The sequence below is a fragment of the Cyprinus carpio genome, chromosome A9, assembly GCF_018340385.1.
Source record: "Cyprinus carpio isolate SPL01 chromosome A9, ASM1834038v1, whole genome shotgun sequence".
Lineage (NCBI taxonomy): Eukaryota > Metazoa > Chordata > Actinopteri > Cypriniformes > Cyprinidae > Cyprinus > Cyprinus carpio.
The window spans coordinates 8,609,460-8,625,718 of record NC_056580.1 but is presented as its reverse complement, the minus strand read 5'-3'; the positions used below and the strand labels follow the sequence as shown (position 1 = coordinate 8,625,718).

At 36.7% G+C, this 16,259-nt stretch overlaps 1 protein-coding gene across 1 annotated transcript in view; it reads left to right on the top strand.

Moving 5' to 3' along the window:
* Positions 1-8,228: 8,228 nt before the first annotated feature.
* LOC122146090 (vertebrate ancient opsin-like) overlaps positions 8,229-16,259 on the top strand; it is a 53,393-nt gene continuing 45,362 nt past the window's right edge. Inside the window, exon 1 of the mRNA XM_042763380.1 lies at positions 8,229-9,125. Within this exon, the coding sequence (XP_042619314.1) occupies positions 8,756-9,125 (370 nt within the window). The 5' untranslated portion in view covers positions 8,229-8,755. The remainder of the gene's footprint in view (positions 9,126-16,259) is intronic.

The following is a 16,259-nucleotide window of genomic DNA, read 5'->3' as shown; positions in this document are numbered from 1 at the left end:
GGTAACATTAATTAGCATCTGCTGAATATGCATTTAATTTTATTTATTTTTTTATTTTATATACCCCTCATAAAGAGACTGGGATGGCCCCCAACCCCGCTGCCCCCCTTTAAATTTTCAATTCGATAATCCGGACCTCAAATTAAAATAATTGAATAGTTCTGTTGTATACTAATATTATTGTACCTTATGTAAGGGCGCTGGTATTGAAAGCCTATATAAATAAAACATATTATTATTATTATTATTATAGTAGCATTCTTGCTTGTCTTTTCACGGCCACTGTTTGAATGGTTAAAACACTTGCTAAAGAGGGTTTGTGAACCCCATAAATAATCTGAGCAAATGGGAGGATGCAATAAATCTTCGGATTAAAAATGACCATCCCTCACAATTACACAACAGGGAGATTATGTAAGCAATCTTAGCCTGTACAGAAGCAAAGTGGTTAATGAAGTGTAAAATTGGTTGTATTTATTGGAGAAACTTGAGTCAGGAAACCCATGCAGGAGGGGGTTATTATAGAATCACAATGCTGAGGGGCTGGGACCTTGGGTTACTGCTTATGGTGGAGGGTCTGGGGTCTGGTGTCTACCACAGGTTCTTGAGGAATGAGTTGGAGTTGTGCTGTGATTGTTGCAGAGACTCTTTGTTATTATGACAATATATGTATGATGATTTAGTAGGATTATTTGAGGTAAGTGTTGGAGTTGTTTGGGGTAATTAGTATTGTTGGTTCACAGCATCTGTCAGCAGTCTAGTAGCCAGCTATGAGTTATGTTGCCAGATCCAGCTATTATAAGCATTTTTTTTACTTGTCTTTTCCACTTAATTTAACACTTTAGAACGTTAATAAAGTAGGAAGTCTTTATCCACCCCATAAATAAAGTAACAAATTTTGATGCAATAAATAGGTTATGATTTAAAAATGACCATCAATACAAAACACGAAAACATTTATCAAAACATTTCACAAAACATTTCACAAAGTGAAAATTAGTGTCGATAATTAGTTCTAAATATTGGCGTTATTATAGCAAAATTCTATAATAAGGGGGTTATTATAGAAACCCCCTGGACCTCACTAATTTTCAATGCCTGGCTACAGCCATGTCTGTCAGCCTTTGAAGTTGTGTCTTGTGTGATCCAAACAAGACTCTTTGTTTTGACCTCACTAATTTTCAATGCCTGGCTACAGCCATGTGTGTGAGACTTTGAAGTTGTGTCGTCACAGCTTGAACCCAGAGTTTGTTGCTGGAAGCCCAGACCACTAACCACTACATTATGGAGCATAGTGGACCCAAATTTGCAGAGAATCATGAGAGCCAGGATTTGATCTGGAAAAAGTAATCCAAGCAAGGGTTACAAGAAAACAGGCATTCACCAAAGATCTGCCTAAACAGAAGAAATTTAAAGTGAAGAGAAAGTGAAGTGACGAGACGTGTAGACAAGTATAGTGTTCCATACTAAGAATTTGTGCTCTGCATTTTGAATTTCCAAGTACTCAAACAAAGCATTGAGTTGTTAAAACACAGAAGTGAGTAGTGAAAAAAAAAACACACACACACACACACACACATCTTTGTTTTTGTGAAAAGTGGGGACAGCATAATGGTTTTTATACTGTACAAACTGTATATTCTATCGCCCTACACCAACACTACACCTAACCCTAGCCCTCACAGGAAACTTTGTGCTATTTCAGATTCTCAATACACTCCATTCTGTGTGATTTCTATGCGTTTTGAAAAGGGGGCACCTTCTCCTTGTAATACCTATGTTATACCCTTGTCATTATACAAATTTGTGTCCTGATATGTCACAAAAACGCGCACGCGCACACACACACACACACACACACACACACACACACACACACACACACACACACCGTGACCACACACCCAGATCAGTGGGCAGCAATTTTTTCTGCGGGCCTAGTGAGCAGTTGGGAGTGCCCTGCTCAAGGGTCTCACCTTAGTCGTGGGATTGAAGGTGGAAGAGAGTGCTGGTTATTCACTCCCGCTACAATCCCTGTCAGTACTGAGACTCAAACCCACGACCTTTGGGTTGCAACTTGTAACTCAAAAGCCATGATTGCCCTCCGACTGAGCAAAGACTGAGCAAAGATACAAACAAATGCAGGTCTTATACACAACACACACACACACACACACACACACACACACACTAACAGGCCAGGAACAGGTGTAATAATTGAGCTAATAATGAACAGGAAATCAGGAGGATGTTGTGGAAGGTCTTGTTCTCTCTGTTTCCCTCCGCTGGACAGAACATGGTCTGACACTAAATGCTCAAAGATTGCTGCTGTCTCATTAGCTTTTATCATTTAACTCAACTTCTTTTCCATTTGAACTTTTTAAATTAAAAATACAGACTCAAAAGTCTGGAAATAGATACTCCTTTGGAACAATATATATCACTGTGGAATGAAGGCTAACTGTAATCATACCACAGGGCTTGGTTTTCTCTGTGATCCAATAACACTTGCCTGAGGACATTAATCACTGTTTAGTAATAAACCCATCTGCTTGAGGCTTTTGAGGACACCAGTTTGTTAATAAACCATGCAGCACCTGACAGAAACACACCTTTATGGGAAGGGCTCGAGTTGTCTTAAAACTCCAGTCTGGAGATGACCCGACTTCACTGGATATAAACAGACCATCTCTATTTGCTCTGATTTTGGTAACAATCTCCTGATTATTTACTCTAAGCAGTAAGAAAAGCACATGAGACTTCTTTAATTTCATTAACAAACATCCCTGTCTCCAATGCAGCGCAGGCTCATTGGAAAAAAAAATGTGCCTACGATGACATTCTGCAAAACGCTGTTATTAGCATTACATGTTTCACGACAGTTTCAAAGTTAAATGTCCATTAAGTGGTGTTAAAAGCATGTTCAGTTTTATCCAAAACAGATGAACTTGAATCTGGCAGTGTTTTATGTTGGCTGTTGTATGTATTGTGGCAAAACACTAAACCCTACCCTAGACCCTATTGATAGTGTTAACAAAAGCAATCATGGGATAAAACTACAAGTCTACAAACCTTTGATCTTTTTTTAATTTTTTTTATTATGACTCTTACCCAGAGTTCTCTGCTTCTCAAGTGCAATGCTGCACCAGGTGAGCAAGTAATGTAACATCAAAATGTATTAGTTTACAAATCATACTCCTCACTCTCAGAAAAAAAAGTACAAATGCTGTCACTGTGAAAAAAAAAAGTACTAATATGTACAGTGCTCTTTAGTTTCTAATATGTACCTTTAAGACAGGGCTGGGCAGATCATACTCCTCACTCTCGTTGTCTGGGCGTTTTTGGCTGTGATGGTCATTAAACACACATAGTGACTTCTAGTGATCTTGAAGACATTGGTTAACGTCTTCAGTTGTATTTGATTAGAGTTGGAGCTAAACTCTGCAGGACAGTGTCCTTCCAGGACCGAAGTTGCCCAGCCCTGCCTTAAGATATACTTATATCCACCCTTTAGGGATAAATAAGGCTCAGAAGTGTTCCTTTTGAAAAGATACTGCCCCACTGACAGCTTTTGTACCTTTCTTTTTCTGAGAGTGGTAAAAGTGTTTTGAGGTCATAACATTTTGAGGAGCATGGAAAACTAGGTCAAAGAGGAAACACAGGAACAGGAAAAATAAACTAAAAGTCTGTATGTTACAATAGTATTGTGCAAGAAAATTAGTCATTATTAATCGATAATCTGACTATTTAATTAAATTTTCGAATACATTTGTTTCATATGGAAACTGCAGTGAATTGTACATATACCGTAGATATATTTTTTTTTGCAAAAATGTAGGTATAGAGGTAATTTTTCCAATGAGCCTGGGTTGCTCCATTTTATTTGCATTTACTATAATTGTTGTGCTTTTTCAAAAAAAAAAAAAAAGGAATATTAAAAACAGGAAAATTATGCTCTTTTTTTCAGCTGGATCTTCTGTTGCACTTTGCACTTGCTTTGTCAAATCATGCCACATCCCAGCAGGTTTTACCCTTGATCCCTGCTATAACCAAGATCTTAAATTCAGCAAAGACAAACTGAGCAAGAGTGTATCCAACAAGAAGTAAATGACAAACCTAATTTAAATATGTCTAGATAAGTTGCATTTTATTAATCATAAGCTTTTAAAGGTACACATTAGCCTGCACATCAAGATTACAATCAAACAACTAAACATGAATCCATTACTCAATGCTAATTTGTATTCAAAACCCCTATAACTATTTGATAATGACTTTAGTCCAAACTTCTCTAATACATTTTTATTTTTGTTAAATTGTGCAGCAACAAATGTGTTTGTCATTATAGACAAAGAACTATAAGAAATGTATATTAAGAACAAGATATTGGCCTTGGCATTAATACTAATGCTGCTACAATTAAACTGTCATTGACTCTTTATTATCATAGCCTTTTTAGAAGAAGGTATGTTTTTATGATATATTGATAAAGTTGGCACAACCTTACCATAAAAGCAAAACTGAAATCCATGTTCTGATACTTTGTAAATGTAGCCAGATTAAACATTTGAACTATGCCACTACAACTGGATTATCCACTTTATTTTCCCCTTAACAGCGGGCGATGCCATTTGTAAATTTAATTTGTTTAGAAGCAGCTTGCACTTTCATCCATGTTTTAACAGACAAAACATTCATTTTTTTTCTGCACTGCCATATGGTGCATACTGTGACAAAATCTGAAGAGGATGATTGACATGAACTCAGTCACTCTGAGGATTTATGGCACATTGCTCACACTCTACATGTACAGGTCCTTCTCAAAAAAATTAGCATATTGTGATAAAAGTTCATTATTTTCCATAATGTAATGATAAAAATTAAACTTTCATATATTTTAGATTCATTGCACACCAACTGAAATATTTCAGGTCTTTTATTGTTTTAATACTGATGATTTTGGCATACAGCTCATGAAAACCCAAAATTCCTATCTCAAACAAATTAGCATATCATGAAAAGTTATCTAGCAACTAATTAACTGCTAAACACCCTGCAAAAGATTCCTGAGGCTTTTAAAAACTCCAGCTGGTTCCAGCCTTGGTCAGTTCCAAACCGCAATCATGGGTAAGACTGGCCGACCTGAATCCAGAAGCCAATCATTGACACCCCTCAATCGAGAGGGTAAGACACAGACATAAATTTCCTGAACGAATAAAGATTCCAGATTGCTTATTAAAACCTCCCATCCTGTGAAGGAAAAGTTGGCAAAAAACGCTACTCAACGAGAAGAGGTGACCGGCAAAGATTGGGTAAGACCGATTCCAGACCTTGGGGGACCTGCAGAACAGTGGCTGAGTCCTGGAGTAAGGCCATCCAGAGCCACCGTGCACAGGCGTGAGCTTTTAACCAGAAACAGCGGCATAACGCGCCTAACAATGGGCTGTTCCCAGCGTGCTGTATCACTGGCACTCAGTGGTCCCAAAGTCTACTGGAAGGAAAAAGTGTGACAAAAAAATTTTGCATGTCACACCGAAAAGAGGTGACCAGAGTCCCTGGGGAAGACTTGTGAAGAATGCCAAAATGCCTGAAGTCCATTGTCAGTACCCACAGTCTTGATGTCCTTCAGAAGTGTTTCAAACTGACTGATGTCTCAGGAGATTTTGGAGCCACTTAAACATCCAGAGCTTTACCGTGCACAGGCGTGTGTGCTTTTGAACCAGAAACAGCGGCAGACGCGCCTGACATGGGCTACAGAGAAGCAGCACTGGCGCTGCCTGTTGCTCACCTGGTCCAAAGTAAATGGTTACTTTTTTTGGGATGAAAGCAAATTTTGCATGTCTCTCCTTTCGGAAATCAGGTGGCCAGAGTCTGTGGGAATACTGTTAAGAGAAGGAAACTGCCAAAATGCCTGAAGTCCAGCTGTCCGTACCCACAGTCAGTGATGGTCTGGGGGTGCCATGTCAGCTGCTGGTGTTGCACCAGATTTGTTTATAAAGGCAGGGTCCAATGCAGCATTTTCTATCAGGAGGATTTTGGGAGCTCCTTCATGCTTGCATCTGCTGAACAAGCTTTATGGAGAATGAAGACTTTTTTTTTCAGCAAAACCTGGCACCTGCTCAAGTGCCAAAACCACTGGTAATTGTTTACTGAGATAGGGATTTACGGTTTTCATTTGTTTGCCAACTATCCTGACCCTGAACCCCATAGATAATCTTTTGTGAAATATTGTGAAGAGAAAGTTGTGCAGATGAGATGCCAACACTCTGGATGAGCTTAAGGCCCTATAAAAGCATCCTGAGCTATCACGGCATCCATTGCCTCAGCAGTGCGCACAGCTGATTGCCTCCATGCCATCGCATCGACAAGCAGTCATTTCTGCAAAGGATTCCCGACCAAGTATTGAGTGCATAACTGAACACCCTTAATTTGAAGGTTGACTTTTTTTGTGTTATTGGTCGGATGAAATATGCTAATTTTTTGAGATAGGAATTTTGGGTTTTCATGAGCTTTATGCCAAAATCATCAGTATTAAAAGAATAAAAGACCTGAAATATTTCACAATGAATACTAAAATATATGAAAGGCTTTATTTATCATTACATTATGGCAATGAACTTTTATCACAAGTCATGCTAATCTTCTGAGATAGGACCATGAACTCAGTCACTCTGAGGATTTATGGCACATTGCTCACACTCTACATGTAAGTGTGTGTGAGAACAACACCCTGAGGTCATGTTTGGTCTCTATGTTTTTGGCTGAAAGGCTTTATTTGAGAAGCCAATGCAAGGCAGTTCTTTGTTTTCTGGGAAAATGAACAAGGTGACTCTGCAGAAGAACATCAAACTAAAGAGTCACAAACTGCCAATACAATCAACACTGATGACAGTGAGTGGTCAGCACACTCTCTCTCTTTATATATTTACATACAGATCGAAATCTGGCCAAGACCGCAAGTACATGATGACATATTTGTGGTTCTTCTTAAACAGCAGGGCCTGAATTACAAACAGACAAAGGATAAAACAGATGGTCTGTAAACCCTCGAGTATGGTGGTCGAGAGAGCTCAACATGTTGCTGTGTAGACCTAACTAATAAGTTACCAATGTTTCAAAACTTGTAATACTGAGTTAATACATTTAAAAACACAAACCAACACATTCTCACCTGTGAAAGGTTATCCCATTTCTTCAGGAATTTAAACGTCGGCAGTTTTCACAACCATCGGCTGTGCAGGATTGTAGCATCTTCAAATATTAATGGATTATTATGGTGAATGACGTCAAGTTGATCGTTAAAAATGGTGGACGCGTCTACATGCTTGGTACAGTCAGATGGGGAATCTAACAGTAGCATTCCCAAACATTTGTAATTGGTTATGTCCCTGGAATGGTCTATATTTAGCATAGCATTTTTTCCCCATTCTAAACTATTTGAGTGTCACGTCTTGGGTATTCTATAGTCTTTGGTTACACTGACACAGCACTGGGTAGATGTGTGAGGGGGTTCATCATTTGACAGTAAAAATGACCCATGCAGCTGAGTTACAGGAAAACGACCCAGCACCTGGGTAAAAAAAAAATAATATTAAAAATTCCCCAATAAAATGGCTCAACAAACTGAACCCAAAATTTGGGTAAAAAAAAAAAAAAAAAAACATTTTTCTAGAGTGCAGAAAAACTACCCAGTACCTAGGTAAAAAATATTATAAAAAATCGCCCAATAAAATTACCCCAAAAGCTGAACTGAACCCAGCATTTGGGTATTATAAAAAATAAAATAAAAAAATACAAAAATTAACAAAAGTAACCCAATAAAATAACACAAACAAGCTGAACCCAGCATTTGGGTGAAAAAAATAAAAATAAAAAAATGGCACCTTTTAGTGTAAAAAAAAAAAACCCACACACAAAAAAAACTTTTATTAATAATACACATTAAACAGCCAATACATCACCGTTGTTCGGGAGAGTTTCAAGAAAAATCCTCCTCACTCATCCAAAAACAAACTCTGGCATATTCAGCAGTCAGACACGACTGGAACTTCAAGCGGGTCTGGCTTCAAGTCAGATGAAACTAAAAAAAAAAAAAAAGAAGAGCTTTTTGGCCGCAAACCCACCAGATCAAAATTGCCAGTGGTATTATGTATCTATTAGGTTGTCTCCTGCAGGTCAACTACAATAAGCTCACAACGCTATCCCATGACGTCAAGATGCCTTTATATTACACGCCTGTTGCGCGTCCATGGAGCAATGGCTCGCGCACTCAACTGAAATACTGAACGACGGGTTCACAGCTGGGACTAAGAAGGGAACATTTTGCCTCAAGAATGCAACAATGTGCAGACAATGAAGTAGCACATGAGCGGACACCAAACAGTCAACATTAATTTGCAGCGACACGTGCGCTACGACCTCGTGAAAAACTAATACTAGTTCATAAGCTCTGATGGATACTGCGGAAATTAATCAGCAGAACCGTCTGATTCCTGCCTAGATAGTCGTCTTGTGTGGCTTTTTGAGCGTCAAGTGGAGCGCATCTGTCAACAGTCCAGTGCTCTCAAAGGTGAAGCGCGCTGTCAGTCAGAATCATCATCATCATCATCATCATCATCATCTGTACCAAATCATGAAGCTGATGCGCCGGGCTGCGCTGAGGTGTTAAATAAAGGAGACTAACGGATACATGAAATGCTCTTACCTCAAGAAATCCAGCACTGACTCAAAATAACTTTTCTAAGTATCCCTAACGATGTTTTCCGAGCAGGCTGATTTAAATCTCAGCTTTAACATGAGCGAGGAAGACCGGTTAACTCTTCTGGATGAGGACTGGAGCGACTCGCCAGTGAAGACGCTCTCACGCGCGGGCTTCATCGTCCTGTCAGTGTTCCTGGGATTCATCATGACTTTCGGCTTTTTCAATAACTTTATCGTATTAGTCCTCTTCTGTAAGTTTAAGACGCTCAGGACGCCAGTTAACGTGCTGCTTCTCAACATTAGCGTCAGTGACATGCTGGTGTGTATATTCGGGACGACCCTGAGCTTCGCGTCCAGTGTGCGGGGACGGTGGCTGCTCGGACGGCGCGGCTGCATGTGGTACGGCTTTATCAACTCCTGCTTCGGTACGTAAGCATAAGACATCATTCACTAGCTCCGTTTCGGAAGTTTATTATTGTTATTATTTTTTATACAAAGTGGTACATTTTCTAAACACTTGGTCTTATAAAATTTAAAAAATGGATAACATTTCTAACACATTTAAAAGCTATCGATTTAGTGCTTACATTAGGATGTTTGTTTTGTTTTCTTTCTTTAAACTATTGTTCCAAAAACCAAATTATGCAACAGAAAATGAAAAATTAAAAACACAACAAATGATCATCTTTCCAGTTGGTAATGTCAACAATCATTTGATGATCATTTAATATCAACAGTTAATTCAATGCAAACAATTCAAGGTGTTTCAAAATGCATTTACATGTACTATATACATTTGGCAGAAGCTTTTATACAATTCAGAGTATGCTATTTATTTTCTTTTTAATTCATGCATTCTGGGAATCAAACCAATGCTAACTGTTAAACATTTCAAAAGGTTGTAAATAAGATTTACTGTAACTGTAATTAAGTAACTAAAATTTAGGACTTTTTTGTAAGATACTGTAATTAAGATTTAAAGTACCATAACTGTATTTCAGTTTTATAGGTACAACTACATGGTACTGTAATCTTGTAATACATCTGTATACCACCATAATTCATTAATTTGAATATAGATTTTAGTATATTTTATAATTTTTATATAGAATTCATTTTATTTTTATCCAACATAGGTACTACTGACATTCAATTTAACCAGACACAATTATTACAAAATATCAAATTCTTTATGTAAAACATTGCAAATATAACACTTCGAAATACACAGTCCTACACTGCTGGAAAAGTGCATCTTCACTGTTTCTCATGTCTTTTTGCAGTGCATTATGTTGTATGCTCTGGATTTATCATCGCAAAGAATATTCAGGCAACAGAAAAATAGTGGGCGAAAAATATAATCAGTCAAAGAATAGATATAAGGCATTTTCAAAACCCGTAAGCTGCTCCAAAACGTAGGCCATCTTTGCTCACCATACACTTTGTTACAGAGAGAAATGTATTCCCTGAAAAACAAGAAGAAATTCCACATTTTCAGAAGGCAAACCCCATAAACAAACCTCTCAAAGTCATAGTCAAGTTTTTCTCTTACCATGAATTATCAGTCTCAGCGTGGCTGGCATGCTCATGTCTCTCTTAATGCTTCATTGCCTTTAAAACAAACACATACAAAATGCAGTAAATCTTAAATTCCATTAATTTATATATATATATATATATATATATATATATACACACACACACAAAATAATGCTAAAACTGGAAAGGGGGCCATAAAACTTTAGTTTAAGCTAGCCTAGCTATCATACGATTTTATTTTCTTAATAAGCTACTGGGCAATGTTAAGGAATTTATGTCATAAATTTGTTTTTTGGGTTAGCTTAGCTTTCATACGATTTTATTTTCGTAAATAATTTTAATTTGGTAATTCAGTAAGCTGACAAAGTCATTAGTTAATTATTGATTATTAATTGAGCACAGCTTAATGTGGTAAAGTTTATGTTACTGCCGTGTTTACGAGTAAATGTTACTAGGTTAAACTGGTGTGCAAAAAAACTAAAAACAAAACAAAACAGACATACATAAATATATTTAGGACCTTGTTTGCTGGTCTTTCTGATGTTTTTTTCTATAGATCCCATTAGTGATACTATCTATGGATGCCGGACAGTAAACTGATGCCCCGGTATATTTCTGACATACAGTAGTATAATTTGTCAGTCATTACAAGCGATTTAACACATCCAGTGTAGACAGTCTCGAGGTGTTGTGCCGTTGTAGACACGGTGTAAGGCAAATCCTGTCAATCCAAATGTAAGAAATGAGGAAAATACAAAACCTCAATGGAATGGTGCCAAATAGGCCATTACGGCAAATTGAGTAGTTTTACAGCAATTTTAAAAAATACGGTAAGTCTCTGTATGTGGTGTTTGACATGACAGAAAATTTCCATGAATCAAAGGGTATTACAATTATTTACTGTAAAGGGAATTTGCAGTATTATACTGGGTGATATTCAGCGAATAGAAATGTCTAATAGTGATGCTAATGGCCTGCTCTTATGTGTGTGTGTGTGTGTGTGTGTGTGGTATTGTTTTTGTTGATTTTCAGGGAATAGATCTGTATAATGACATGGGTATGACACAGGTATTACAAGGAGAGGGTGACTTATGAGGACATAACCCATGTCCCCATTTTTCAAAAAGCTTATAAATCATACAGAATGAGTTTTTTTGAGAAAGTAAAAATGCACAAAGTTTCCTGTGAGGGTTAGGTTTAGGGGTAGGGTTGGTGAAGGGCGATAGAATATACAGTTTCTACAGTATAAAAACCATTACGCCTATGGTGTCCCCACTTTTCACAAAAACAAACATGTGTGTGTGTGTGTGTGTGTGTGTGTGTGTGTGTGAAGAACATTGTAATGATCTGAAAACCCCCTTTTCACTGTAAATAAACTTTTGTGCAAAGGAAATGTTCCATGAATTTCTTAAGTGTGTACATGACAAAATCACCCTTATCACAGTCTAAATACACTTGCATGTCGAAACTGACATTAAATCCATAATGTCTGTATTATCTATCAGGTGTTGTCCACTGAAAGTCTTACAGCTCAAGATGTTGGGATGATGTGATATACCCAATTTGATGGATATGAAAGAATCTAAAACCTCAAAACATCACCTTATCATTTAAAAATATCTAGAAACTGGGATGCAGCATTAGAGTTGCTTTATACCAATAAAAATGTTGAGGTTATTTTATTTAAAATATAAAGAAACATTATGTTACATCAGCTTCCCCCCCATGATTTGTACTCAAATTGGGAGTGTAATGGTATAGCGGATGACTGTGATTGCAAAGTACTTGTAATTTTGTCCTTCAGATTCTTTTCTATTCTGCATTCCTATACAGTAGCATCATCAAGGTCATGAGTCTAATTATAAGGATGCATGCATAGAATGCATGAACTTTTAAAATCTGTAGTTTGAATGCAATGTATGTTTCTTTGGATAAAAATCTCTCCCAAATGTAAATGAATCTATTTGCATTTTCATCACAGTCTTTATTTGAAATGTACCGGGGATTAACAATCAGGAGGGATGTTAGCAACATCATAAAAGAGAAGCCTAAAGGGGAAATCTGGATTGGCAGCTAAAACATATATATATATATATATATATATATATATATATATATATATATATATATATATATATATATATATATATATATATATATATATGTACAATGTCATTTCTTGGTAACCTTTTAACTTGCATTATTGCATGCTATTTATAACAGCAAAGTTCATAACGTTGTTAGAGCAAAGAACAAGCTGTGTGAGGCTTCTGCCACAAGCTGAAGATCAAAATCTCTGCAGTGTCTGTAGAAAAAAATTGATATTTGAGATTTCTTAACTAGAGCGGGGCCCAGTGTGGCACTGATGACTGCCCTGGGTAAATATATAAATTTAAATTCATCGGTCCACATTGCACTTGCATTTATATATCAGTCAAACTGCACCAGATTTCTTTTAAAAAAGCAGACTGAGAGACCCAGCTTTTCAGGGAGTCTTGGTCTTCATGTTTGATGAGCAGCATCCTTGACTGCACAGCATGCATGTGTCTTCATGTGTGGCATGAAGAGGATAACTTTTTTTAATACTGTTTGCTCTATAGTAGGAGAGAAAATGTATGCCAGACACTTAAACATGACCTGTTAGGCATTCAGTGCTTTTTTCTTGGGCAGTTTTTTATACCTGTTCTTTTAGATCAGTCACCTGGTTTTTCATTATATTCTACATTTACCGCTATAATTTGTTTCCCCAATGTTAATTATGGTTATAAGGAAACAGTTAACCACTATTTAATATAGACAGACATTAATATTTAGTAGATATTATGTCATGATTTTCTAGCTCTTGGTGCTTTTTTTTTTTTTCAAGCTCTGATGCACAGAGACTGTAGCAATATTTTAAATGGAAAGATGCTGTGTTTTGTTGCACTGTGGTTTATGCCTGCTGCATTGGCTATGTCATAGATTGCGTTTTAAAGGGGTCATATGATGCGATTTCAATTTTTCCTTTTTCTTTGGAGTGTTACAAGCTCTTGGTGCATGAAGAAGATCTGTAAAGTTGTAAAGACTAAAGTCTCAAATCCAAAGATATATTCTTTATCAAAGTTAAGTCTCTGCCACGGCCCCCTAAAACAGCTCATTAAAACACGCCCCCACATATGTGGAAATATTTGCGTAAAGCCGCCCAAATGTTCACACAAAGAAAGGTGTGGTTTCAGTATCCGCAGTTAGTGTTGAAGCAGCCATGTCAGGGAGATGCTGTGTGTATCTAGGCGAAAGCAAAAGCACTTTATTTGGACTTCCGAAAGTAGATGCATTTAGGAAGTTTTAAGATTACTTACAACAGAACAGCAACACATTTTATGGATGATCGTTTCGTGAACCTAGGAGAGGAGGTAATTCTGACTTTGCTACGACAATCTGGTGCTTCTGAATCAGCTACACTCTAAAAACTGCTGGGTTGAAAACAACCCAGTTTGGGTTATTTTGTAACCCAGCACTGGGTCAAAAAGGGACGAACCCAACACTGGGTTATTTTAACCCAACAAGTTGGGTTATTATGTTTAACCCAGCATGCTGGGTTGCTTTTTTATGGTTTAAAATTACTACATTGCTAGGCTAAAATGAATCCAAATTGAGCTAGGCATTTAACCCAGAAATCTTGTTAATTTTAAAATCACTTTTACACACAAAGAATAACTATCAAAAGGTAAATATTTATTAAAAACAAGAGAAAACAGCCAAAAAGTAACATGCATGTAAGAAGAAATGCAGAAAAGTATGGCATTAACAGCCACAGAGTTTATAAATAAAGAATTGAACATTTGTTGAATATAACTTTTAAGATCAAAAAGTCAAAAAGTACACTCTAAAAAAGTGGATTTTTTTTAAATCCAAATGCTGGGTTGAGACCGCTGGGTAGGACGTTGGGTTGTTTTAACCCAAGTTTGGGTTGAAAATTGGTCTTGATCATAACCCAGCGGTGCTGTGTTGGGAACGCAGACTTGAAAGAGAGCACGCACGTCACTTTAACATCGGACGATGCCAGTGCGAGAAGCCGCCATTTTCTCAGCGTGAAATAAGCAAGAAGTGGGTGAAAGACATTATGGTAAGTAAAGATTCAAAATGTAAAGTTATCATTCATTGTTTATGTCCGGGAGTGTTTTGAGGTTTCATTAAAGGCGGAAATAAAAGAGCTTATATTGAAAAATACGCCGATGCGGTTTTCGCCTCAGAAACAGAGGTCTTAAAGACGTCTTTTACTGAACGGAAACGGTAACGTTACTTTTAATATAACGTCTGTGAGTGTCTTATGCCATATTTACACAAGATTTTATAATATCTGCACTTTTTGAGGTGTTAATAGACGGTTATGGTTGCGGTTACACTCATGTTAATTTGTTATCTTATTTTTCGTGTTTAAACTGAATGTACGTTAGTTTCCTAAAGGAAACGACGTTATGTAATAAAGACTAGCATAATTATTGTGAGGCTGTTGAAGTGGTAATTCTTAAAAGTAATGTTTTGCATGTAATATTTCAGACTTGTTGAGCTTGTGTCTCCATTGTTCCCGCACCGGGAGTTAAGGACACAGAAGCCTGCTTTTGTGAGGAGGAGGCGATTTTCTCAGCTTCTTCAGAAGAGAGGGAAAGACGGGTTTAAGGCAAGTAACATTAAACTTCAGAATTCCATCATGTTATCATTTTTTTTTTTTTTTACTAAGACTAAAAGAATGTTTTTTTTTGTAGATGTTGAAAGCCAGAGACAAAATAACTTAATTCTTTTGAGACTGATTTGAGTTATTTTTAGAAAACAGAAAATATTTACTTTACATTTTGATGCAACAACAGTATGATTACATGTTCATATTTTATTTAAACCACTGAAGTCCCTTTTTTCTTTCACTGATGTGTGAGGAGGAGGCGATTTTCTCAGCTTCTTTGGAAGAGAGAGAAAGACAGTTTAAGGCAAGTGAACTTCATAATTTCATGTTATCAGTTTTTTTTATTTATTTATCAAGAGTAAAAGAATGTTTGTTTTTTTGTTTTTGTAGATGTTGAAAGCCATAGACATAGAAGAGCATCATTCTTTTGAGATTTATGTAAGTTATTTTTAGAAAATAAATGTTTCTGTTGTCTCATTTTGATGCAACAACAGTGTGATTACATGCTCATATTTCATGAAAACCATTGATGTCTGTGTTTTTCATTGCAGAACTCAAACCAACTTTGGAGTTTTCTGATTTGGAGAGTCATCATTCTTGGTCTTCCCTCTTAAAGGAATAGCTCACACAAAAAATAATTTACTTGCCTTCATGTCATTCCAAACCTATAAAACTTTTGTCTGTCTTTACAACACAAATCATAATTGTGTGTTAATCCATTGAGAGTCTAGATAATCTGTATTTTCAAGCCTCATAAATACAGAGTTCTGTAGATAATCCATTCCGATATTTTTATAAATAAAGCCTAAATATATGATAGCGAACAGTTATTGTAAAGTAAAATATTGGTCTCCCAGACTTGCAATGGAGGATATTAAATATAAATTTTAAATTCCAAAAAATAGCAGAGTTTGTATGTCTTGGAACAAAAATGGGGGAACATATTGGTATGACCATTTTTATTTTTTGGTGAACTAACCCTTTGAAGAGCAGCCCTCCAAGTACATGAAAATGGTATGTGAATGTCATATCTGTTTTAATGTTTCAGTAAAGAAGTAGCTTTCTGAAAGCAATATATTTATTCAAACAATATTACATGCCCTCACAATAGTGCTGCCATTATAGCATTCTGGAGCGCTGTGGTAGACAGATACATTAAACAACCACACAAAGTGTTGAAATTATAAAAGACTATTTACCATTTAAATATCCTTACTGATGTGAATACACCTCTATCTGAAAATGGATAGAGTTTAATTAAATATTTTATTTTTTCAAATGTTTTTCTCTTTTTAGGCCACTGATGAAGAACAGGCGGTGCCTGGGATGAATGCTGGTCAAAGAAGAGAATGTCCTTTCC